The sequence below is a fragment of the Apus apus genome, chromosome 25, assembly GCF_020740795.1.
Source record: "Apus apus isolate bApuApu2 chromosome 25, bApuApu2.pri.cur, whole genome shotgun sequence".
In the NCBI taxonomy this organism is placed as follows: Eukaryota; Metazoa; Chordata; class Aves; order Apodiformes; family Apodidae; genus Apus; species Apus apus.
Window position 1 is genome coordinate 4,621,276 of NC_067306.1, and position 23,135 is coordinate 4,644,410.

General features: G+C 60.0%; 1 protein-coding gene and 2 long non-coding RNA genes across 3 annotated transcripts; 2 read left to right on the top strand and 1 right to left on the bottom strand.

Annotated features, from left to right (window-relative positions):
- Positions 1-3,425: 3,425 nt before the first annotated feature.
- SMARCD2 (SWI/SNF related, matrix associated, actin dependent regulator of chromatin, subfamily d, member 2) lies at positions 3,426-21,885 on the top strand. Its single transcript, XM_051640389.1, has 13 exons — positions 3,426-3,667; positions 12,523-12,707; positions 14,881-14,923; positions 15,447-15,569; positions 16,243-16,362; positions 16,567-16,662; positions 17,636-17,737; positions 17,923-18,084; positions 18,902-18,999; positions 19,212-19,347; positions 19,473-19,595; positions 19,690-19,791; positions 20,617-21,885. The coding sequence occupies exons 1-13, from the start codon at positions 3,512-3,514 to the stop codon at positions 20,668-20,670; spliced, it is 1,500 nt and encodes a 499-aa protein (XP_051496349.1). The 5' UTR covers positions 3,426-3,511; the 3' UTR covers positions 20,671-21,885.
- On the top strand, positions 4,018-5,690 carry LOC127394495 (uncharacterized). Its single transcript, XR_007891633.1, has 2 exons — positions 4,018-4,809; positions 5,489-5,690. It is a non-coding gene; the product is annotated as an uncharacterized LOC127394495 (long non-coding RNA).
- Positions 21,886-22,006: 121 nt separating the features above from the next.
- Positions 22,007-23,070, bottom strand: LOC127394492 (uncharacterized). Its single transcript, XR_007891628.1, has 3 exons — positions 22,927-23,070; positions 22,752-22,838; positions 22,007-22,118 (listed from the first exon to the last, which is right to left on the bottom strand). It is a non-coding gene; the product is annotated as an uncharacterized LOC127394492 (long non-coding RNA).
- Positions 23,071-23,135: the final 65 nt, after the last annotated feature.

Consider the following 23,135-nt stretch of genomic DNA (forward strand, 5'->3'; position numbering starts at 1 on the left):
CAGTGCTCCTAGGGGAGCTAACGGGCTTGGCATTGGTGAGATGAAGAGCAATCAAGCACTCCCAGGTTCGCAGAGATACTGATTTTCACCCCGGGTGGGGGGTTTTAACGCAGGCAGAGAGGGGGGGTTTGGCCCCCAACGAGCACAGACCCGGGGGGATTGGGGTTCTGCTGCTCCTGCTGCCAGAAGCAGGAGGAGGGGCTGGGTGCCCTCAGCTCTCAGCCCCCTCCTTTGAGGAGGTGCAGTGCCCTGGGAAGGGGACACCGTGGGGCAGGGCAGGAGCATCCCCTGGAAGCGTCATCCCCCCTCCCCAGCCAGGGGGAAGGTGCAGGAGGCTCCAGCAGCTCCCGGGTGGTTCCATCGCGCTGGTGTCTCAGTGCCCTCTGGTGCCCGAGCACCGCGAGCTTCTGGAGGAGCTGAAGCCTGGAGATGGTGCAAAGGTCTCTCTCCTGGGTGGTTTTTGGGAAGAGGGGAGGAGGTTTTCCACTGGGATCGACCCCCCCCCAGCACCATCCTGACCTAACGCCTGAAACCCACCAGAGGAGAAAAGCAGAAAGGTTTCAACTTTTCAGCTCAACGCTCCGAACCCGCGGCTGGTGGGAGAGGGTCCTGGCCCTGGGCAGGCAGGGGGGGTGTGGGGTGAGCGCTGGTGTGAGAAACGTCTGTGGCGCCAATGACAGCCCCACACGGATCCTGCAGCCAAGCACAGTTTATTTACATCCTTGCAAGAATGGGTGACCTAAGCAAGCAGGCACACCCATAGCCAGGTGAATAACGCTTTATATTCCCTATTCCCCACTCAAAATTCCCTCCCCTGTTTCCCCCCTGGCTGGGCACTCCAGGGTTTACAGCCCCTCTGAGGTTTCAAATTATCCTCTAAGTTTCCCGCCCCTGTTCACACATTCCATTCTAGCAGGTTACTTTTTACCTCTTAAGGTAAAATTTTGACCTTTCTTGCCCCCTTGGCTGTCTTCCCAATTAACAATCTCCTGGTGTCATCCTGCCCTGAGGAGCAACATAGAAGTAGCTTTGTTCATCCTTATCTTGGGCCATAAATCCTGCTCCATGTTCAGATCCCCCAGATGGAGCCCAATTCAGTCCCTCAGTTTCTTGGCCCATAAACCACTCCAGGTGTCACTGGAATGTGTAGATATCTCTCAAACAAACAATTATATTCCTAACACTAAAATATATATCTCAAACAAACTATATATTCCTATACGTGGTCCTAATATAAATGTGGTCAAACAAACTATATGTTCCTAACACTAGAATATATAGATGTGAACCAAACCCAACACTACATTTCTAACACTGGAATGCAAAATCAACACTACCATTCATTTCTAACACTGGGAAGGGGGGCACGGCGGGGCGGCCGCTGCTGGGGAGGGAGCAGGAGGCTGGAAAGGGTTCCAGGAGCTGCTGGGAAGCCCAGCTGAGCGGGGGGCCTTGGGAGCAGCTTCCCCGCCGGGTGACCCGGGGGTCCTGGCTGGGCTGATGGGGCCCCGGAGCCCAGAACCCACCCGTGCCCTGGAGCCCAGAACCCACCCGTGCCCTGGAGCCCAGAACCCACCCGTGCCCTGGGCTGTGGCACCAGCAGCGTGACCAGCAGGGCCAGGGAGGGGATTGTCCCCTCTGCTCTGCTGGGACCCCCTGCAGGGCTGGGAGCAGCTCGGGGGTCCCCAGCACAGGAAGGACCCGGGGCTGTTGGGTCCCGAGGAGCCAGTGGGAGCTGGTCCCAGTGCCCCCCAGCCCGGGTCCCAGTGCCCCCCCTGCCCGGATCCCAGTGCCCCCCAGCCCGGGTCCCAGTGCCCCCCCGCCCGGGTTCCAGTGCCCCCCTGCTCGGGTCCCAGTGCCCCCCCAGCCCGGGTCCCAGTGCCCCCCCAGCCCGGGTCCCAGTGCCCCCTGCCCAGGTCCCAGTGCCCCCCTGCTCAGGTCCCAGTGCCCCCCCGCCCGGGTCCCAGTGCCCCCCAGCCCAGGTCCCAGTGCCCCCCCGCCCGGGTCCCAGTGCTCCCTAGTGTCAGGCCCGCCCCCTCCGCCTGCACACATGTATGCACACGCGCTTGCACACTCACACACCCTTGCACGCGCTTGTGCGCATGCATGCGCACACACATGCACACACCCTTGCACACGCACACGTACAGCCCCTTGCACACCCATGTACACACACGTACGCACATATGCACAGTCCCTTGCACACACACGCACAGCCCCTTGCACACCCATGTACACACACAAGCAGATGCACAGCCCCTTGCACACCCATGCACAAACACACACACAGCCCCTTGCACAAACACACGCACAGCCCCTTGCACGCACACACATGCACAGCCCCTTGCACACCCATGTACACACACATGCAGATGCACAGCCCCTTGCACACCCATGCACAAACACACACACAGCCCCTTGCACATACACACACACTCACAGCCCCTTGCACACCCATGCACAAACACACACACATGCACAGCCCCTTGCACACCCATGCACACACACACACGCACAGCCCCTTGCACTCACACACACATGCACAGCACCTTGCACACACACACACAGCCCCTTGCACACACACACATGCACACGCACAGCCCCTTGAACACCCATGCACGCACACACAGCCCCTTGCACACCCATGCACACACACACACACGCACAGCCCCTTGCACACCCATGCACACACGCACAGCCCCTTGCACACCCATGCACACACACACACGCACAGCCCCTTGCACTCACACACACATGCACAGCACCTTGCACACACACACACAGCCCCTTGAACACCCATGCACACACACACACAGCCCCTTGCACACCCATGCACACACACACACACACACAGCCCCTTGCATACCCATGCACACACACACACGCACAGCCCCTTGCACTCACACACACACGCACAGCACCTTGCACACACACACACAGCCCCTTGCACACACACACACACACAGCCCCTTGCACACCCATGCACACACACACACGCACAGCCCCTTGCACTCACACACACATGCACAGCACCTTGCACACACACACACAGCCCCTTGCACACACACACACACACACGCACAGCCCCTTGCACACACACGCACACACACACACACGCACAGCCCCTTGCACACCCATGCACAGCCCCTTGCACACACACACACGCACAGCCCCTTGCACACACACGCACACACACACACACGCACAGCCCCTTGCACACCCATGCACAGCCCCTTGCACACACACACACGGCCCCTTGCACACCCATGCACACCCACACACACTCCAGGGCCACACGGGGGGGGCGGAGCCTCAGCGAGGGGGGGGGCGTGGTTTCCCCGATGGGGCGTGGCTTCCCCGGGAGGGGCGCGGTTTCCCTGGGAGGGGCGTGGCTTCCCCGGGAGGGGCGTGGTCCCGGCAGGGGGCGGGGCCAGCCGCGCCGCGCGCTCCCGCCGCCTCCGCCGCTCCCGCTCGGCCCCCCCCCCCCGTTCCCCCCCCCCCGCCCCCCGCCATGGCGGGACGCGGCTCCTTCCCGCTCAGCCCGCTGCCCCCCGCGGCCGCCCCGCCGCCCCCGGGGCCCCCCATCCTCCGCGGGCCCAGCCCGGCTCCCGCCGCCGCCGCCGCCGCTCCGGGCTACCGGCCTCTGGGCCCGGCCGCGCAGTACCAGGTGAGGGGGGGGGCGGGGGGGGGGGGGGGGGGGGGGGGTTGGGGGGGTGTTTTTGGGGGGGGATGTGAGGAGAACGAGGGGTGCTGAGACCCCTCTTAACGGCCCCGGAGCCCCTCGGGGGCGGGCGTTGGGGCCTGCCCTGCTCCCGAGGCGCTGGGGCCTTTCACCGGGCCGCCCCCCCCCCCAAAAACCGGGGGGATCCCCCCCCCCACAACAACCTCCCCCCCCCCCACCTCGAACCCCGCAACCCCGCCTGAAATCCCGCAGAACGTCGCTTTTTCCTGCCGGTTTTACTGAGGAAACCACGCGCTGCCCCCCCCACCCCCCCCCCCCCCGGGTGCTCTCACTTCCCTTCCTCAAAAAAAAAACAACAAAACACCCCAAAACCCCCCTAAAAAAACCCGGGAAAACACCGAGTTCCTCCCTTTCCCCACGGCCTGACCCGGGGCTGGTGTGTGTGTCCCCCCTGCTCCTTGGGGGGGAACCCCGACCCCCCCCCTCAGCCGGTTCCCACTGCGATAAACTGTCCCCCCAAAAAAAAACCCACCAACCAACCCCCAACAAACCCTGCAGGAGGGATCCAAACATCCCAGACCTTTCCCGCTGCCCCCGGGGTGGGCGAGGAGGTTGGAGGGCTTGGAAAGATGGAGGGAAAAAGTATCATCTGGCCTCAAAAAGCAGGAAGAAATATCCCCCCCCCCCCGTTTTCCTGCCTGGACACCCCAAAGGAGCCTGTTCCAACCCACACCCCTCGAGTTTCCACCCCCCCCCGGCTCGGGGAGGTGGGGGGGGGTGGTGATTTTGGGGTGTAAAAGCAGGATCTTGCCAGGCGGGCTCGAAAATGGAGGAGCCTGGTTGTGCAACGCGGTCCCATCCTCCCTCCCCGCTGCTGCTCCCGCCTCTGCCTGGGTTCAAACTGCAGAAATCCCCCCCCATTTCCAAGCTTGGGAACGGGGTGCATCCCCAGGAAACAAAGTTCTGTCTTATAGGCTTTAAAAAACGCTCAGAACGAGGAGGAAGAAGGTTTGGGGTGCCCTGAGCTCCCCCCACCCCGGGCGTGGGGCAGGTTGCAAAATCCAGCTGGGAAGCAGGAGTTGGTGGGAATGGCCTGGAGCTGCTGGGTGCTGTGGGTAAACAAGCTGGTGTGTGTTTGCTTCCCACCTCCCCCACCCCCCCCTTTTTGGCTGGCCCTGAGGCTGTGGTGGTGGCAGGTGTTGGGAGGTGGGGGTGATGGGCACCCGGTGGGTGTCCCCAGGGTGTTGGTGGGGGTGGTCGAGCCCTGGAGACGGGGGGTTGTGGTGTGTCTGGGCTGTGAGCTGCGTCCAGGGAGATGATCCCAGGGCTGGGGCAGCTCTGGGGACAGGGTGGGAGAGTTGGGGTGTTCAGCCTGGAGAAGAGAAGGCTCCAGGGAGACCTGAGAGCACCTTCCAGTGCCTGAAGGGGCTCCAGGAAAGCTGGGGAGGGGCTTGGGACAAGGGCAGGGAGGGATGGGATGAGGGGGATGGATCAAAAACTGGAAGAGGGAGATTGAGGTGAGACATGAGGAGGAAATTCTTCCCTGTGAGGGTGGTGAGAGCCTGGCCCAGGTTGCCCAGGGAAGCTGTGGCTGCCCCATCCCTGGCAGTGTTGAAGGGCAGGTTGGATGGGGCTTGGAGCAGCCTGGGCTGGTGGGAGGTGTCCCTGCCCAGGCAGGGGGGTTGGATTTAGATCATCTTTGAGATGATCCCTTCCAACCCAAACCAGTCCATGATCTGTCTGGCAGCTTGATGCGTGGGAGGGGAGAGCGGGGATGATCCAGAGGGTCTGCCCTTTGTTTTGCAGTTCCCAGGCTGGGGGGAGCAGCCCCTCCCCTCCTGTGCCCATCCCTGCCATGCCCAGAGGACTTCTCTGCTTCGTTACGCCCTGGGTTAACGAGGAGCCTCATTATTTGGGCAGTAGGAGACACAACAGCCCTCATCCGTGCCAGGGAGTGCTCAGGGGCTCTTTAATCACTGGATTATTAAACGTAAGCTTGTCCTTTTGACATCCTTGCCTGCCTGCTGGTTGTTTCCAAGCAGAGAATTCAAGAGGACAAGTCCTTTGGGGAGTTCCTTTTGGGAGCTGCTGTTTCCAGAGCAGCCAGCACCAGTGCCATGCCTGGAAGAGGAAGCAGAGGGGTTTTTCCAGGAGCAGCATGATCAGCTCAGCTCCATCAGGCTGTTGGGCAGCAGGGGCAGAGTTCCCATCCCAGTCCCTGGCCCTGCCCTGGTGGCAGTGGCTGCTGAAGTCCCAGCCCCCAAGTTGTTGTGTCAATTCAACAAGAAGGAACCTTTATTTTGTTTGTTCAGGTGCTGGTTTGAGGCTCAGATGAGATATTTCCTGAGTGATCAGGCTGAGGCTTTGGCCAGGAATGAACTTGGCTCTGTGTAGTGGGGGTGGGACCATGGTAACCTCCAGGTTACCCCATGCTCACACTTTGCTGGTGCAGAGAGGTGACAGAACCAAGTGTTCTTTGGTTGCCCCATTAAAGGGGTTTTGTTGGGACCTGGTGGCCAGAAGGAGCCTGGTTTCTGTGGGATGGGAGCTCTTGACCCTGAGAGCAGCTGTGGCCTGGTGCTCCTGTCCCTGGGCAGGTGGCAGCATGAAGGAAAGTGGAGGAACCCATGCAGGCAGCTGGGCTGGAGGAGCTGGAGAAGGGCAGGTTGCTGGGATGGAGCCAGATGAAAGATGGGGTGGCCTGGACTTGTTGGAGAGGGTGTAGATTGGCAGGGGAAGAGAGATCCATTCGACCTTGGGAGAGGAAAAGAGTGTTCCTGCTCTTTGGGTGATGGGGGTTGGCTCAAAGGGGGTGTGGGGACAACAGCCAGGGCTGGAGCTGCACCAGAAAGCTGCACAGAAAAAGCTGTGAAGCTGCTTGGGCTGGGTGACCCCACCCTTCCCAAGGGAGATGGTTTCCAAGGCAGGTTTCATCACAGATTGAGCCTCAAGTTAATTGAAGTGATGATACAAAGCAGATGAACACTGTGCTCTTGGAGCAAGGGGGAGGAAGGCAACAACAGAGCCCACAGCACCCTTTGTTTCTCCTGGGGAAACATGACAACATCTCCAGACCCTGCTGTTGAGGGCACTCACTCAATCTTCTTCCACAGGACCTTCTCGGGAGCTCATGGAGCTGTTCCCTGGGCAGTTCAGCCCTGCAGCAGCACCACAGGCAGGGTGTAATACCAGGGATCTGTCTCCCCTTCCCCTGTGTGTCTCCATGCTGCCTTAGAGGCTGCCAGAGTTTCTCTTCCAAGCAGGAACTCGGCACCTTTGTTCCTTGTTCCTGCTGGTGTTAACATCCATATTATGATTTGAATCCCTGTGACCTTTCCTTTCTCTGACCTGTAACATCTCAGCCTGGGCTGGTGGGAGGTGTCCCTGCCCATACAGGGGGGGTTGGATCTAGATGATCTTTAAGGTCAAGGTCCCTTCCATCCCAAACCGTTCCATGATTCTAGGATCTGTGGCTTTGGATGTGAGGCTGGAGACAGACAGGTTTGTCTGGACCCAAACATCTCCACTGGTGGTTGAGAACATTCCCAGCACGTGCCCTAAATCTGCTCCATGTCTTTGCCTTTCTCCCTTCAATGGACTCCTTCCTTGCCTGTGGTTTCTAGCTGAGAGGTGACCTGGCTCCTGTAGCTCCTCCTGTATCAACATTCAGCAGATCTTCCAACCCTGAACAGCTGGTTTGGGGGTTTGCAGGGAGCAAAGTGCTGGTCAGGAGCTTGCAGCATGTATCTGGGCAACAACATCCCCTCCTGGATGGAGATCTCTGCCAGCACCAACCCAGGCTCTTCCTGGTACCCTCCCAAGAGGGATTTGCTCTCAGAGACAGAATCACAGCATGTCACAGGCTGGAAGGCACCTCTGAAGATCATCAGGTCCAACCCCCCTGCCAGAGCAGGACCCAAACTAGGGCAGGTCACTCACAAAGGCATCCAGACAGGTCTGGAAAGTCTCCAGAGAAGGAGACTCCACCACCTCTCTGGGCAGCCTGTCCCAGGGCTCTGTCACCCTCACAGCAAAGAAGTTCTTCCTCATGTTGAGGTGGAACCTCCTGGGCTCCAGTTGGAACCCATTGCCCCTGGTCCTGTCCCAGGGCAGGACAACAAGAGGTTGTCCCTGCCTTCTTGATGCCCTCATGTATTTATAGACATCCATTAGATCCCCCCTCAGTCTTCTCCTGATCAGACTGCAAAGCCCCAGGTCTCTCAGCCTTTCCTCACAAGGCAGGTGCTCCAGTCCCTTGAAGACAAAGGAACAAAGAAGGGAAAAGCACCTTTTTGGGGTGGGGGTGGTTGATCCCACTCCACGTGAAGCCCTGGGTTGAGTGGTGGCTTTTAGTCAGCTGAGCTTTCCTTGAGACCAGCCTGGCCTGGAGCTCAAATCCCATGGGAACAGGGCTTGCTTTTGGATCTGTCGTGATGGGAAGTGGGGAGGAGCTTGTGGAAGAGCCCGTGGTTCCCTGGCCTGTGTCCAGGGCTCTGCTCCCACCGCCCCGGGCCAGGAGGCTGCATGTGAGCTCTGGCTCCTTGGCTCTTACTCTGTACAAAGTTGGATCACTCCTTTCTGGAGAGAGCAGAAGGGGACGTGCTGTTGGGAAGAGCTTTCCCCCCTCGTTGAGGAGCTGCAGGGAAGAGCTGCGCTCTTGGGAGGAAGACGAAGAAGCTCTGGAGTTGGTTTCTGAAGTCCTGCTTTTCCTCAAGCTCTCTCTCCAACTCAGCTTCTTGCAGGTCCTGCCTGCGATTTATTGCTCCCCTTGTTCCTCCTTTCTGCCACCAGCCTGGGATTCCTGGCCTGTCCTTCCTCAAGAAGGGGCCCTTGGCAGGCAGGGAGGCTCCTGGCATGCCAGTGAACATCCATCGGGAAGCCTTCCAGCCTCTCCTTGGATCCAGCTGAAGCTGCTTCTCACCAGAGCTCCCCGAACACAAGGGGCCTGCGTGGTGACCTAGGATGAACCAGGAATGCTCAGCCCTTCCCTGGGCTTTGGCAGGGAGCAGAAACAAGCTGGGTTCTGTCCCCCGGCCAAACGACTCCGCTCGCTCCCCGCGGGGATGGCTGGACAAGGTCCAGCTTGTTCCTCAGAGCTGAGCCCGGGAGGTTTGCCCTTTGTCCAACCCACTGGCAGGGATGGGAGGACAAGGCAGGACCCTGAGGTGAAGGGACAGCAGTTCTGCCTGGGGTGAAGATGGGTGGAGGGCTGGGGGTTGGTGTTGGCCAGAAATGAGAGAATCATGGAATGGTTGGGTTGGAGGGATCATCTCAAAGCTCATCCAGTCCCACCCCCTGCATGGGCAGGGACACCTCCCACCAGCCCAGGCTGCTCCAAGCCCCATCCAACCTGCCCTTCAACACTGCCAGGGATGGGGCAGCCACAGCTTCCCTGGGCAACCTGGGCCAGGCTCTCACCACCCTCACAGCCAAGAATTCCCTCCTCATGTCTCACCTCAATCTCCCTCTTCCAGTTTCCATCCATCCCCCTCATCCCATCCCTCCCTGCCCTTGTCCCAAGCCCCTCCCCAGCTTTCCTGGAGCCCCTTCAGGCACTGGAAGGTGCTCTAAGGTCTCCCTGGAGCCTTCTCTTCTCCAGGCTGAACACCCCAACTCTCCCAGCCTGGCTCCAGAGCAGAGCTGCTCCAGCCCTCCCATCATATCCGGGGCCTCCTCTGGCCTCTCCAACAGCTCCATATCCTTCCTGCACTGGGGGCTCCAGAACCAGACCCAGCCCTGCAGGGGGGTCACAGCAGAGCAGAGAGGACAATCTCCTCCTGGCCCTGCTGGTGACAGCCCAGGACACAAGTGGCTCATTGCCAGCTCGTGTTGAGCTCAGGGAGGAGCTGAGGAAACTCTCCTTGGTTTTTACCAGTCTAAGAACATTTCCTGAATCGAAGTCCTGTTGGATCCTGCTGATTTCCAGGCCTTCCAAAGGCTGCTTGGGAGGCTTCACTCCCCTGGGGCTGAGCTGGGGATTTTAAGGCAGGGGTGCAGTTCTGCTCTGGCCTCTGGCCCAGCTTTGCCAAGAGGCTTCTCCTGTATCACTTTGCAGATCTGATGGGTCAACTGAGAGGGGGGGAAAAAACACCAACCCATCCATGTGGAGAACTGGAGAATTCTGCCTTTTTCTTGGCTTGTCCAAGTGATCAAACTAACCCTGGTGGGCAGGAGCTCACTCCCCTGCAGCTTAGCTGTGGCTGATGGTTCTCAGATGTTTGTGGAGGTGACATTTTAAGCAGGACAGATCCTTTCATCCTTGCTCTGAACCTCTCCCTGCTGACAGAAATGTCTCCTCTTGTAACCAAGCAGCTTCTGGCCCTCTGAAGAGCAGATGGACACGTGGGAGACCTTGGACAAGGTGCTGTTGCTCACGTGGAGCTGTCAAAGATCCTCTCAGGCAGCCTCCAAATCTTCTCGTTTCAGGGGTAGATCAGAAATGTGAACCATGGGGTGGCAGAGGGAGGTAGGAAGAGACCTCTGGGCATGGTGGTGGTAAGAGCTGAAAGATGGGAGCTGGTCATGGCCAGTTCCAGGGAAGTTGTTGGCAGCATTTGGCTGTGTAGGGAAGGGTTGTATTGGACGTTGTCCTCTAGGGAACCTCTCAGACCAGTTTCTCTGTGGAACTAATCACTGTCTCTCCCATGTGGGCTTGAGAAACACCTGGGGGCAGGGTTTTCCTTGAAAGCCATCCCTCTTTTCCATGCCCCTGTTGGCTCTAGGGAGCTGCAGGAGCCCTGCACAGCTTTTCTTGGGGCTCCCTGGGTCCTGATGAAAAGTTTCTCAGCTTCTCATGGCTGACCTGTTCCTCAGAAGCCCTCACTGGTGACTCAGCACAGTTCCTGGAGCCACCCTGCTCTGCCAAACAGTGTTTACCCAGTACCTGGGGATTTTCATTTTGCAAAAGGTGTGGATCATAGAATCATGGAATGGTTTGGGTTGGAAGGGACCTCAAAGATCATCTAGATCCAACCCCCCTGCATGGGCAGGGACACCTCCCACCAGCCCAGGCTGCTCCAAGCCCCATCCAACCTGCCCTTCAACACTGCCAGGGATGGGGCAGCCACAGCTTCCCTGGGCAAGCTGGGCCAGGCTCTCACCACCCTCACAGGGAAGAGCTTTTTCCTAATGTCCAACCTGAATCTCCCCTCTTGAAGCTTCAGACCATTGCCAGTCTTGGATCTTGGTGTTTCCTCTCAGCCCTCCCGTGGAGGATTTCTTGATAAACCCAGATAAACTGGGTCCTTGCCTTGTGATTTTTGGGAGGAGATGCTGTTTTGGGAGGAGGTGCTGGTGGCCACGGGTGGCTCTTGGCAGTGCAGTCCCACATGTCACCAGGAGCTGCACAGAGGTGGCTGGTCAGAAGGAGAGAAACATCTGGGAGGCAGGAACAGGCTCCTGTAGCAAGAGCAGATCAGTGAGCCCAGGCTCTGCAAGTGCAGCTTCAAAGGGAGCCTGAGCAGAGGTGGAAACAACACTGGGTTGTGTAACAGGCTCTGAGTGTCCATGACCTCCCACGTGTCCTGCTGCTGCTTGACCTGCCTGCAGTGCACCTCCTGATGGTGTGTTCTGGGGATCTCTCACTTGCAGACACGACTGTGGCCTCAGGCTCTGGGGCACGAGCTGCTCGAGCTCTTGGGTTTGAGTTGAGCAGCTTTTTTTGGAGAAGGAACGGAGGGAGTTTGGGCTCCAGCTGCCCCCAAACCAACCCCCTGCAGCAGCTCTGAGCTGCCCACGAAGCTGCAGCAGACAAGCCAGGCTGCAGTGGTGGCCTCATGCTCCCAGCCCTGGGCTTTTGCCCTGAAATTAATGCCTGTATGCAAATAAGCTCATCAAGCTGGCGTGGCTTTGCTGGGCTCCTTTGGGATAAGGAGGCAGCTTCGTTAGCTCTCCTGTGGTGCAGCTGTGTGTGTGTCCCTGTTCTCAGGGCAGCAGGAGAGGAGCTGTGGGGGTTGTCCTGGCACGTCGAGGAGCCTGTGGCAGGACAGAAATGCTGCTCTGCTGGCTTGGTGGCTCTCCCAGCCTCTTGTCTTGGCAGCTGGGAGCTTGAGGATCAAAGGATCCCAGGAGGCTGTTGGCTCGGTGAAGCAGGGTGGGGTGGCTGGAGGGTCCTGAGTTGCTGTGACTTGGTTGTCAGGGACCCCCAGGGAGCTGGTGGCACCTGGAGCCAGAGGTGTGGGTGCTGCTGTGCCAAGTGCTCTGCCCTGGGGGGTGCAGAGGGGCTGCCCTGGGTCAGGACCCCCTTGCAGGAGGGGTTGGGGATTATGTGGTGGCTCGTAAAGGTTCCTGGAGGGGGGGAGGAGGGTGTTGGGAGGGGCTGTGCTGGCAGGGCTGAGCTTTGCCTGCCTCCCCTGCTCCCAGGAGCTCCCAGGAGCTGGGGCTCCCTGCCTGGTGCCCTTTGGGAGGTGGGACAGCCCTGCTCCCCTCCTGCCCCTCACGTCTGCCATTCCAGAGAGGAGCCCCTGCTGTCCCCGGGCTGGTGGCTCCGTGACCCTCAGGAGGGGACCTGCCCCAGGCCCCCAGTGTCTCCTGCCATGTGTTGGTGGCTCCAGGCCAGGCAGGGCTGGGCAGGCCTGGCTTCCCCCGGGGCTCTGGCTTCTGCTCCTCCCTCTTCTCCTTTCCCATCGCTCTTCCTGCAGCGGGGAAGGCTGCAGCTCCCAGTGTCCCTCCCTCCTCCTTGCCCTCTCCTTCTCCCACACCTCAGAGCAGGCTACAGCCTCAGAAATCTCCCCAGGGAAGAGGCAAGAGGGCTGCTGGTGCCTGCTGGTCTGCAGTGAGGGTCGGGCCCCCTGGCAGGCAGCGTCTCACACGTGCTCTTCCTCTCTCCTCTTCCTCCCCAGCGCCCTGGGATGCCTCCTGGCAGCAGGATGCCCATGGCAGGTCTGCAGGTGGGACCACAGGGAGCTCCCCCCTATGGAGCAGCCTCCCCAATGAGGCCTGGGCTGCCACAGTCCATGATGGATCCCTTCAGGAAGCGCCTGCTGACCCCCCAGGCACAGCCAGCACTGGCCACCCAGAGGAGAGGGTAAGGGCTGGGCATGGGCACCCCCGGCAGGGAGGAGGGGGCTGGTCTGATCCACTGGGTCTCTGAAGCCCAGACTGGTTTGGGTTGGAAGGGACCTTCAGGATCATCAGGATCCACCCCCCTGCATGGGCAGGGACACCTCCCACCAGCCCAGGCTGCTCCAAGCCCCATCCAACCTGCCCTTCAACACTGCCAGGGATGGGGCAGCCACAGCTTCCCTGGGCAGCCTGGGCCAGTTGCTGTTTGCTGCAGGGGTCAGAGCTCCCTGCCCTGCTGCAGAGGGATGAGCTGCCCACAGGGGTGGGAACACTCAGGGTCTCCTGCAGCCCCCCCAGCTGGCACTGCTGGCAGGGGGAGCCCTGCCAGTGCCCAGGGCCAGGGTGCTGTGCAGAGGTGGCTCAGCTCACAGCTTCCCCGTGCTCTGATCTCCAGGCCAGCACCCCAGCAGCCTCACTGTGTCTTTGTGTGAGCCAGAAGCCCCAGCACCAGCTCCTCCAGTCCATCCCTCTCTCCTGGGGGTTCCTGCTGGCTCAGGCAGGCACAGACAAGGCTGGAAATGGGGCAGGGGGTGGGCAGGTTGCAGAGACTCCCCAGAGGACTTCTTGTTGGGGCTGGTCTCAGCAGGTGGGGCTCTGCCAGCAGCTCCTGGCTTGTTTACAGCACTGCTCATCCCTCTGCTCCCTTTTCCACAAGAGCTTCTGGATTCCTGGAGGCTGTTCCTCAGGACAAGGGCCCCTTGCTCCTCACAGATACTCAAGTCCCATTCCCTGCCCTGGCTGTGGGGCAGAGCTGGCAGCTTGGTTGGCTCCCTGATCCCACCCTCCTGGTGGCTGCACATCCCTGTGGTGCCTCAGAGCCAGCTGGGGATTAAGGACAAGGGACAGCTCGTCCCAGCAGGGAGGTCAGCACCAGATAAAGGCTCAGCCCCATTCCCAGCAGCCCAGGATCAGCCACGCTGGGCTGCTCCCACATTCTCACTCCCAGCTGGCTGCAGATCAGGGGATCAGGACCTGGCAGCTGTCAGGGGGGTGGCCAGACCCTGCAGGCAGGAAGAAATGATTGTGACAAGAGCTCAGAAAGGTGCTCTGACCCCTCCTGACGTGTCCTCCTGTGCCAGCAGCCACGGGGCAGCTGGACCTTGGACACCTCGTGATGGCAGCAGCAGCTCCTGCCTTTGCTGCCAAGGGAAAGGGGCTTCATGTCCCTGCTGGGCTTTGATCTCCTCCTCCACGGGCAGCAGAATGGGAGGAGAGCATTTCCCTGTGCACCCAGGGTGGATTTCACGGGGGGTCAGGGTGGGCTCAGGCCCACTGGTGGAGCCAGCAGCGTGTGGGAGGGGAGGGGAGCCCAGGCCCTGTGCTCTGACAAGGTTCTACAAGCTTGGAGGGAGCTGAGATGTCTCTGGGCAAGGCTGGGGCCTCTAGAGCCTGTGCTGCTTCCTCTGCCCCCCATGATTTCAGCCCCACCATAGCAAGGCTGGTTTGTTTTAAGCTGGTTTGAAGTGAGCTCCTGGAACTGGGCTTGGGTTTGTAGCCCAGGAACACTCCTGCAGGCAGGAACATGTCTGCAGACCCAGGTTGGCCTTGTTCCACCTTCTCCTTGCTCCTGCCCTGCAGCACCTTCAGCAAGGGCAGCAGCAAAGCACAAACCAAACCCAGGGCCTGGATTTCCTTCCCTGGCCAGAGGCTCTAGATGTCCCAACACCTTCTCCTTGGAGAAGGAACCTCCAAAGATCTTGGCTTCCCCGCAGGGGTAGAACCTCCTCTTTGTTTTCTTCCCACCACCAATCCAAGGACTGGTGCTCCCAGGGCTCCTGCAGCCTTTCTTTGCTCCCCTCCTGCAAGTCTGAAGACCCTGTCACACCAACTGGCCCCAAGAGGGGACCTGCTCCCCCAGACCCATTCCCTGCAGCCCCAGCACCCAGCTGGGACTGAGCCACCCTCATGGCACGTGCCTGGCTCTGCCACTCCAGCTCCCCTCCTGCAGTCTGGCCTCACTCCTGGCCTGGATGGATCCAAAAGAGCCTCCAGGTTCCAGACAGATGCTGGTGTTGTCCCCTGAGACTCATGGCTGCCCCAGCATGGGACAGGCAGCAGCTCCCCAACAAGGTGTCACACCAGCTGCTGTGTCATGTTTTTGGTCCTATTTTTGCCTGTTTCTGTGCTTTTGGCAGGGTGAAAAGGAGGAAGATGGCTGACAAGGTCCTGCCCCAGAGGGTGAGTGCTGCCCTAGGGGCTGGGGCCAGAGCTGAGCTGCTGGTGTCTCTCTCAGGGTGAGGAGGTCCCCGCAGGGAGGAGGATCTTGCTGGGCCACATCCTGCCTGCTGGTCACCTCTGCTGGGTCCCAAACCCACCTGGAAGATTTTTGGGGTGGTGGGAGAGATGAGGGGTGGGTACAAATTGGACAAGCAGGACTTGGAGCAAGCAAGGAGCTTTGTGTCTTGGGCTGGAGACCCCAGGAGGAACCTAAGCCTCTCCTGGGGGGTCCTTTGGGACAGACCAGGGTGGCAGGACTGGGCAGGCTGCTGGTTGCAGTGACAGGTTCCAGACTGAGCTCTCCAGCAGAGCTCTGCTCTGGGGACAGCTTTGCAGAGCTGTCCCCTCTGCCGTGATAAACGGGTGCTGCCGGGACAAATGGTCTCTCGGTGACTCCTTGGTGTGTCATCCCAGCACCTTGGGGTGGTGTGGGGGGAGCAGCCCCATCCCAGCACACGAGGTGCTGACTCTTCCCATTGGACAGATCCGGGAACTGGTCCCAGAATCCCAGGCCTACATGGACCTTCTGGCCTTCGAGCGCAAGTTGGACCAAACCATCGCTCGGAAGAGGATGGAGATTCAGGAGGCCATCAAGAAACCCCTGACGGTGTGAGGGGGAGCTGGGGGGGCTCAGAGGCACAGTCACAGCCTCGTTGGGGTGGGAAGGGACCCCTGGAGATCACCCATCCAAGCCCTGCCAGAGCAGGATCCCCTAGAGCAGATCCCACAGGAACACATCCAGGAGGGTGGGAATGTCTCCAGGGATGGAGACTCCACCAGCTCCCTGGGCAGCCTGTCCCAGGGCTCTGCCACCCTCACAGCAAAGAAGTTTGTCCTCATGTTCAGCTTGACCCTCCTGGGCTGAACTGCTGAGCAGAGTCTGGCTCCATCCCCCTTGCACCCACCCTGAGATACTTGTAGGCACTGAGCAGATCCCCCCTCAGCCTCCTCCTCTCCAGGCTCAACAGCCCCAGCTCTCCCAGCCTTTCCTCACAGGCAGATGCTCCAGCCCCCTCAGCATCTCAGTGCCCTGGGCTGGACTCTCTCCAGCAGCTCCTTGTCCTTCTGGAACTGGGCAGCCCAGAACTGGGCCCAGTTCTCCAGCTGGGGCCTCCCCAGGGCAGAGCAGAGGGGCAGGAGAACCTCCCTGACCTGCTGGCCACGCTCCTCTTGGTGCCCCCAGGATGGCATTGGCCTCCTTGGCTGGGTTTTGAGGTGGGTGCTGCCATCTCCAACCACCTCCTTCCAAGCATCCCCCTCTCTGTTATCTTCTTCCACAGCAAAAGAGGAAGCTGAGGATTTACATCTCCAACACTTTCACCCCAGCCAAAGAAGAAGGAGAAGGTGGGGAACGTGTGGCCTCCTGGGAGCTGCGTGTGGAGGGCAAACTGCTGGAGGATGTAAGGACTGGGATGGGATGGACTGGTCTGGGGAGGAAGGATGGACTGGTCTGGGGAGGAAGGTTGGGCTGGTCTGGGGAGGAAGGTTGGGCTGGTTTCCTGGTGCAGGGCTGGATGTGGCCCTTGGCTCAGGAGGTGCTGGAGGACACCAGCCCCCCCCCGACTGCTGGTGTCAAACCAAGTGTCTCCTGCTCTGTCCTGCAGCCAAGCAAGCAGAAGAGGAAGTTCTCCTCCTTTTTCAAGAGCCTGGTCATTGAGCTGGACAAAGAGCTGTACGGGCCAGACAACCATCTGGTGGAGGTGAGATGGGAGGCTCCTGGTTCTGAGGAGGGGCTGGATCCACACCAGAGAACAACCAGTATCCCAGTGGGAATGGGGGGGTGGGTCTGGCACAGCCCCCCAGCCCATTGCCTGTCCCACTGAAGGAGGGGCTGAGTGAGGGAGGTTTTGGGTGCTGGGGAGCAGGGCTGGGTGAGGGAGGTTTTGGGTGCTGGGGAGCAGGGCTGAGGGAGGAGCTTTTGGGTGCTGGGGAGCAGGGCTGAGCCCTCCCTGGGGACTCCACAGCAGGACCACTTGGAGCTTTCCATGCTCAAGGTCAGGGCTGTTCTCCTCCCTGGCTGCTGTGACTCAGCTCTTAACCCCTTCCTGGCTGTGGGGCTGAGCTCTGAGCTGCAGCCTGGGCAGCCCCCCAGGACCCCCTGATTTGCCCACAGTGGGGCCCAGCACGGGTGGCAGTGCCCCAGAAAGGCTCTGGTTGGATTTCCCAGCAGGGTCTGCCCTGGTTGGCTTGGAAGGTCCTGAGGGACTTTTTGGCACTGCCTGAGCAGGATCAGACTTTTTTTTGGGGTGCTGCTGCCTCCACCAGCCTGTCCCTGCACCCAACCCACGCTGCTCCTGAGGAGCTCTTGTGTCTCTGTGATGTCCCCATCACTCGTGGGGTGGTTGGTGGAGCAGTTCTGATGCCCAGCACCTGCTGGGCCCGAGGCAGGACTGATCCCAGGAGCTGTCTGAGCCTTTGGCATGAAGTGCTCAGGGCTGCAACCCCCCCCCCCAACCCACCCAAACTCTCCCCCAGCTCTGGGTTTCTGGGTCTCTGTGGGACCGGGTGGCTTCTCAGCTGAATCCCACTGGGATCAACCTCTCAGAACTGCCAGGGGTGGGCTCCAGGCTGCCTGTCCCTGCACCCACCACCAGCTCTGCACACCCCAGAGCCCATCAGCAGGTGTTTTGTCGTGGTCCTGGGGCTGAGCAGTGTCCCCTTGGTCTCTCCTAGTGGCACCGACTCCCCACGACCCAGGAGACTGATGGTTTCCAAGTGAAACGTCCTGGTGATGTCAATGTCAAGTGCACCCTCCTGCTGATGCTGGATCACCAGGTGGGGCCCAAGGGGGGGCTGGGGCAGGGCCCTGGGAGGTGTTTTGGGGGGTTGGTGGGGATGGAAAAGCAGCACAGAGAGTTCCAGGCAGGGCCCCCACAGCCCGTGGTGACACGAGTTGGTGACGCCAGGGCTGGGTGGGGCCCTTCCCAGCGTCACCCCCAACTCCCCCCGTGTCCCTGCAGCCCCCCCAGTACAAACTGGACCCTCGCCTGGCTCGCCTGCTGGGGGTGCACACCCAGACCCGGGCCAGCATCATGCAGGCCCTCTGGCTCTACATCAAGCACAACAAGCTGCAGGACAGCCACGAGAAGGAGTACATCAACTGCAACCGCTACTTCCGCCAGGTCAGGCCCCCCCAGCCCCGGCAGAACCCGCTGCTCTGCCTGCCCAGACACCCTGGCTCCGGGTGGGATGGAGCCCAGAAACCTGCCCTGGCCTGGGCTGTGGCACCAGCAGCGTGACCAGCAGGGCCAGGGAGGGGATTGTCCCCTCTGCTCTGCTCTGCTGAGACCCCACCTGGAGTAATTGTGCCCAGTTCTGGAGCCCCCAGCACAGGAAGGACATGGAGCTCCTGGAGAGGCCAGAGGAGCCACTGAGATGATGGGAGGGCTGGAGCAGCTCTGCTCTGGAGCCAGGCTGGGAGAGTTGGGGTGTTCAGCCTGGAGAAGAGAAGGCTCCAGGGAGACCTTAGAGCAGCTTCCAGTGCCTGAAGGGGCTCCAGGAAAGCTGGGGAGGGACTTGGGACAAGGGCAGGGAGGGATGGGATGAGGGGGATGGATGAAAACTGGAAGAGGGAGATTGAGGTGAGACATGAGGAGGAAATTCTTGGCTGTGAGGGTGGTGAGAGCCTGGCCCAGGTTGCCCAGGGAAGCTGTGGCTGCCCCATCCCTGGCAGTGTTGAAGGGCAGGTTGGATGGGGCTTGGAGCAGCCTGGGCTGGTGGGAGGTGTCCCTGCCCATGCAGGGGGTTGGATCTAGATGATCTTTAATGTCCCTTCCAACCCAAACCATTCCATGATTCTATTAATTCCTGCCCTTCCCCAGGCTCTGCTTTGCATCCATCAGCTTGATGTGCACAAGCCAGGGCTGGGCAGGTGTCCCGTTGCAGGGGGGGTGGCAGAGCCCCTGCTGTGACATCTCACCCTCTGCTCTGCCCCCCCAGATCTTCAACTGCATCCGCATGCGCTTCTCCGAGATCCCCATGAAGCTGGCAGGGCTCCTGCAGCACCCAGACCCCATCATCATCAACCACACCATCAGGTAGGGATGGAGGGGGGGTGGGGAGCACTGCTCCTGGGGAGGGGCTCCTCCCCAGCAGGATGTACCTGCAGGGTCTACAAGGTCTTCATCCCAAAGCACAAGTCACTCGAGAGGGGAAGAATCAGCCAAAGACACCTGAGGGCTCCTTGGGGCAGTCGTGGTGCTGTCAGGGGGGGGGTCAGAGCACCCCCTAACCCCCCCTTTCCTCTCAGTGTGGACCCCAACGACCAGAAGAAGACAGCCTGCTATGACATTGATGTGGAGGTGGATGATCCCCTGAAAGCTCAGATGAGCAACTTCTTGGCTTCCACCACCAACCAGCAGGAAATCGCTTCCCTGGATGCCAAGGTGGGGGGGGGGGGGCTGGGATTCCAGAGATGCACCCCAGTTTGGGGGCAGCTGTGTCCTGTCCCCGGGGGGGGGGGGGGGTGACACTGCAGCCTCTCTCCCCCCCCCCTTTGTCACCTCTTTAGATCCATGAGACCATCGAATCCATCAACCAGCTGAAGACTCAGCGCGACTTCATGCTGAGCTTCAGCAACAACCCCCAGGATTTCATCCAGGAATGGATCAAATCCCAGAGGAGGGACCTAAAGGTGAAACTCCCCCCCCGGGGGGAGGGGGAGGGGATGGAGAAGGAGGGTCCATCCCTGCTGCTCACCCCGTGTGTTCCCTCCCCTTTGTCCTCAGATCATCACGGATGTGATCGGGAACCCCGAGGAGGAGCGAAGGGCCGAGTTTTACCAGCAGCCCTGGGCACAGGAGGCTGTGGGGAGACACATCTTTGCCAAGGTGGGGGGCTGGGGGGGACACCCCCAGGTGTGGGGCAGCCCCTTTTTCCCTTCCTGATCCTCCTTTCCTCTTCCTGACCCCCTTTCCTCTTCCTGACCCCCCCTTTTCCCTTCCTGACCCCCCTTTCCCCTTCCTGACCCCCCTTTCCCCTTCCTGACCCCCCTTTCCCCTTCCTGACCCCCCTTTCCCTGACCCTCTTCTCCCCTTCCTGACCCCTCTTTCCCCTTCCTGTCCCTCCTTTCCCCTTCCTGACCCCCCTTTTCCCCTTCCTAACCCCTCTTTCCCCCTTTTCCTGACCCCCTCTTTCCCCTTCCTGACCCCCCTTTTCCCCTTTTCCTGTCCCTCCTTTTCCTTTCCTGTCCCTCCTTTCCCCTTCCTGAGCCCCCTTTCCCCTTCCTGACCCCCCCTTTTCCCTTCCTGACCCCCCTTTCCCTGACCCTCTTCTCCCCTTCCTGACCCCTTTCCCCTTCCTGTCCCTCCTTTCCCCTTCCTGACCCCCCTTTTCCCCTTCCTAACCCCTCTTTCCCCCTTTTCCTGACCCCCTCTTTCCCCTTCCTGACCCCCCTTTTCCCCTTTTCCTGTCCCTCCTTTTCCTTTCCTGTCCCTCCTTTCCCCTTCCTGAGCCCCCTTTCCCCTTCCTGACCCCCCCTTTCCCTTCCTGACCCCCCTTTCCCCTTCCTGACCCCCCCTTTTCCCCTTTTCCTGTCCCTCCTTTCCCCTTCCTGACCCCCCTTTCCCCTTCCCGACCCCCCCTTTCCTCTTCCTAACCTCCCCTTTCCCCTTCCTGACCCCCCCTCTCTTCCTCCTCCTCCTCCTCTCCTCCAGGTCCAGCAACGTCGGCAGGAACTGGAACAAGTGCTGGGGATCCGCCTCACCTAAAGGGGCGGGCGCGGGGGCTCCGGGAGCGGCTCCTCCTCTTCCTCTTCCTCCCTCTCCCTGCTGCCTGAGCCTGACGGTACTTTTGACTGGAATCAAACAACAGCACTTGCACAAACCCGACGTGCCTGGAGGAATTCGGGAGCTACTGGCACCCCCGGCTTCCCAGCGGCCGGGAAACTCCAGCCACAAGCAAAGTGGAGGGCAACCCCCCCCCCCTTCCCCCCACCCCCCCAAAACTCCCGGCTCCTCCCCCCAAAACTCCCTCCCTCCTCCCAAAAAACCCCACCCCCTTGACCCCATCCTGCTTGATTCTGTTTTGCCATCCTGCACTTGAACCTCCTGCTCCCTCCCTTTTCTCTGGCCAAAAAAAAAACCCCTCCTGGACAAAAAAAAAATGGGGGGGGGGGGAAGGAAAAAAAAGCAGCAGCAGGGAAAAAACTCCCCCCCCCTGGAGCAGAAACCTCTGCCCTTCCTTGCTCCTCCCTCAAGCCCAGCAGGTCCTGCCCTGGGTGTGTGTGTGTTTCCCCCCCCCTTTTCTTATTTTTGGGGCAACCAAAGTCAAAGAGTCATTCCAAAACCACCAGTTTTTTTGCACTATTTTTCTGACCAGGTTGGTTGTTTTTTTTTCTAGAAAAACAAGCAAAGAAACAAAAAAAAAAAGGAAGATTTTTTTTGTACAGTGGGTTTGTAGTTGATGAATAATATATTGAGTTCCTGCTCCTCCTCCCCCCCCCCCCCAAAAAAAAACCTTCCATCTATGCAGCAGTTCCTCTTGTCCCCCCCCCCCCAAAAAAAAAAACACCCTGGAGTTGTTTTTTTTTAATATGGAACCAATTTGGGGTTGGTTGAGGGGGCAGTTGTTGACAATCATTGCTAATTCCTCCCCCTGTTTGAGATAATTAGTGATAATGAGGTTTTGGGGGGGGGGGGGGATGCAGGGGAAGGAGGGGACACCCCCTAAACTCCCCCCCCCCCCCATGTCTGAGGGGACAGTGTCACCACCCACTGGACCAGCTGAAGTGCCTTACCCACCCATTCCCCCCCCCCCCCCCAAAAGCTGCCCCCCCAGTTTCTTGGCGGGGGAGGGGGGGTCACAGGAGGGAGGGGGGAGGGGTGTTTACATATTCCCAGGCTCAGGGTGCTTGCTCTGCCTCTTCTGTAACCATTTTTTTTTGGTCTATTTTGGATATTTTCTAATAAAACCAGTTAGCAGCAGGTGTGGGTGTGTCTGTGGGGGTGGTGGGGCCCTGCAGCCCCCCCCCTCTTCTTCCTCTCCCCCCCTCTTCTTCCTCTCCCCTCCCTCCCCTCTTTTCCCCTCCCCAAATCAGCACCAATGTGGCCATAGCAGCAGTTTATTAGACACCACAGCCTGAGGAGCAGCCCCAGCCTCACCATTACTTCCACAGCTTCTTGATGGACATGTTCTTCTCACTGTCCTTCTGCATCACCTGGGGGGGGGGAGGGAGGGGAAGAGTTGGGTCCCAGCACTTCAGGGCCACCACCCCGTTTGGAGTGTTAATAAACCCACCCCCCCTCCAAAAAACACTTCAGCTCTGCATGGAGGTAGCACCACAGCCTCCATCTCTCTCCTCCTGGGAAAAGTCTCCCCTGCCTCTTCATGGCACGTGGTGGCTTAAGAAGATGGGGGGAAAAGTGCCTTCATCACAGGGTGGTGGGGTTGGAAGGGACCCCTGGAGATCACCCAGCCCAACCCCTGCCAGAGCAGGATCCCCTAGAGCAGATCCCACAGGAACACATCCAGGAGGGTGGGAATGTCTCCAGGGATGGAGACTCCACCAGCTCCCTGGGCAGCCTGTCCCAGGGCTCTGCCACCCTCACAGCAAAGAAGTTTGTCCTCATGTTCAGCTTGACCCTCCTGGGCTCCAGGTTGTGCCCATTGCCCCTTGTCCTGTCCCTGGGCACCACTGGGAAGAGTCTGGCCTGGCCTTAATGCTGCTCTTTGTCCCAAGAGCTACTTCACTGCTCCCAGATGCTGCCCAGGACAGTTTGTGTCCCACCACCAGCTCCTCATCCCATGAAGACCCCACCCCAGCCCCTCTTCACCTCCCTCAGGCTCTTACCTTGGCCACAGCCATTTCAAAGTCCTCCTGAGTGACGTGCACCCTCCTCTCCCTCAGGGCGTACATCCCGGCCTCTGTGCACACCCCCTGTGAGGGACAGGGACACAGGGGATGTCACCACTGCTCCCCCCACCCCTCTACCCACCCGGGTGTCCCCACAGTGTCCCCCACTCACCTTCACCTCAGCACCTGAGGCCCCAGGCATCAGCTCCGCGATCTTCCGCAGGTTGATGCCCCGGGTCAGGTTCATCTTCCGGGAGTGGATCTTCAGGATGTCCAAACGGGCCTGGAGGGCAGTGGTGAGAGGAGGGGATGGAATCCTCCTCGGGGAGAGCTGAGGAGCAAGGTGGTGTCCCCAGGGAAAAGCAAGGACACCCCCCCCCT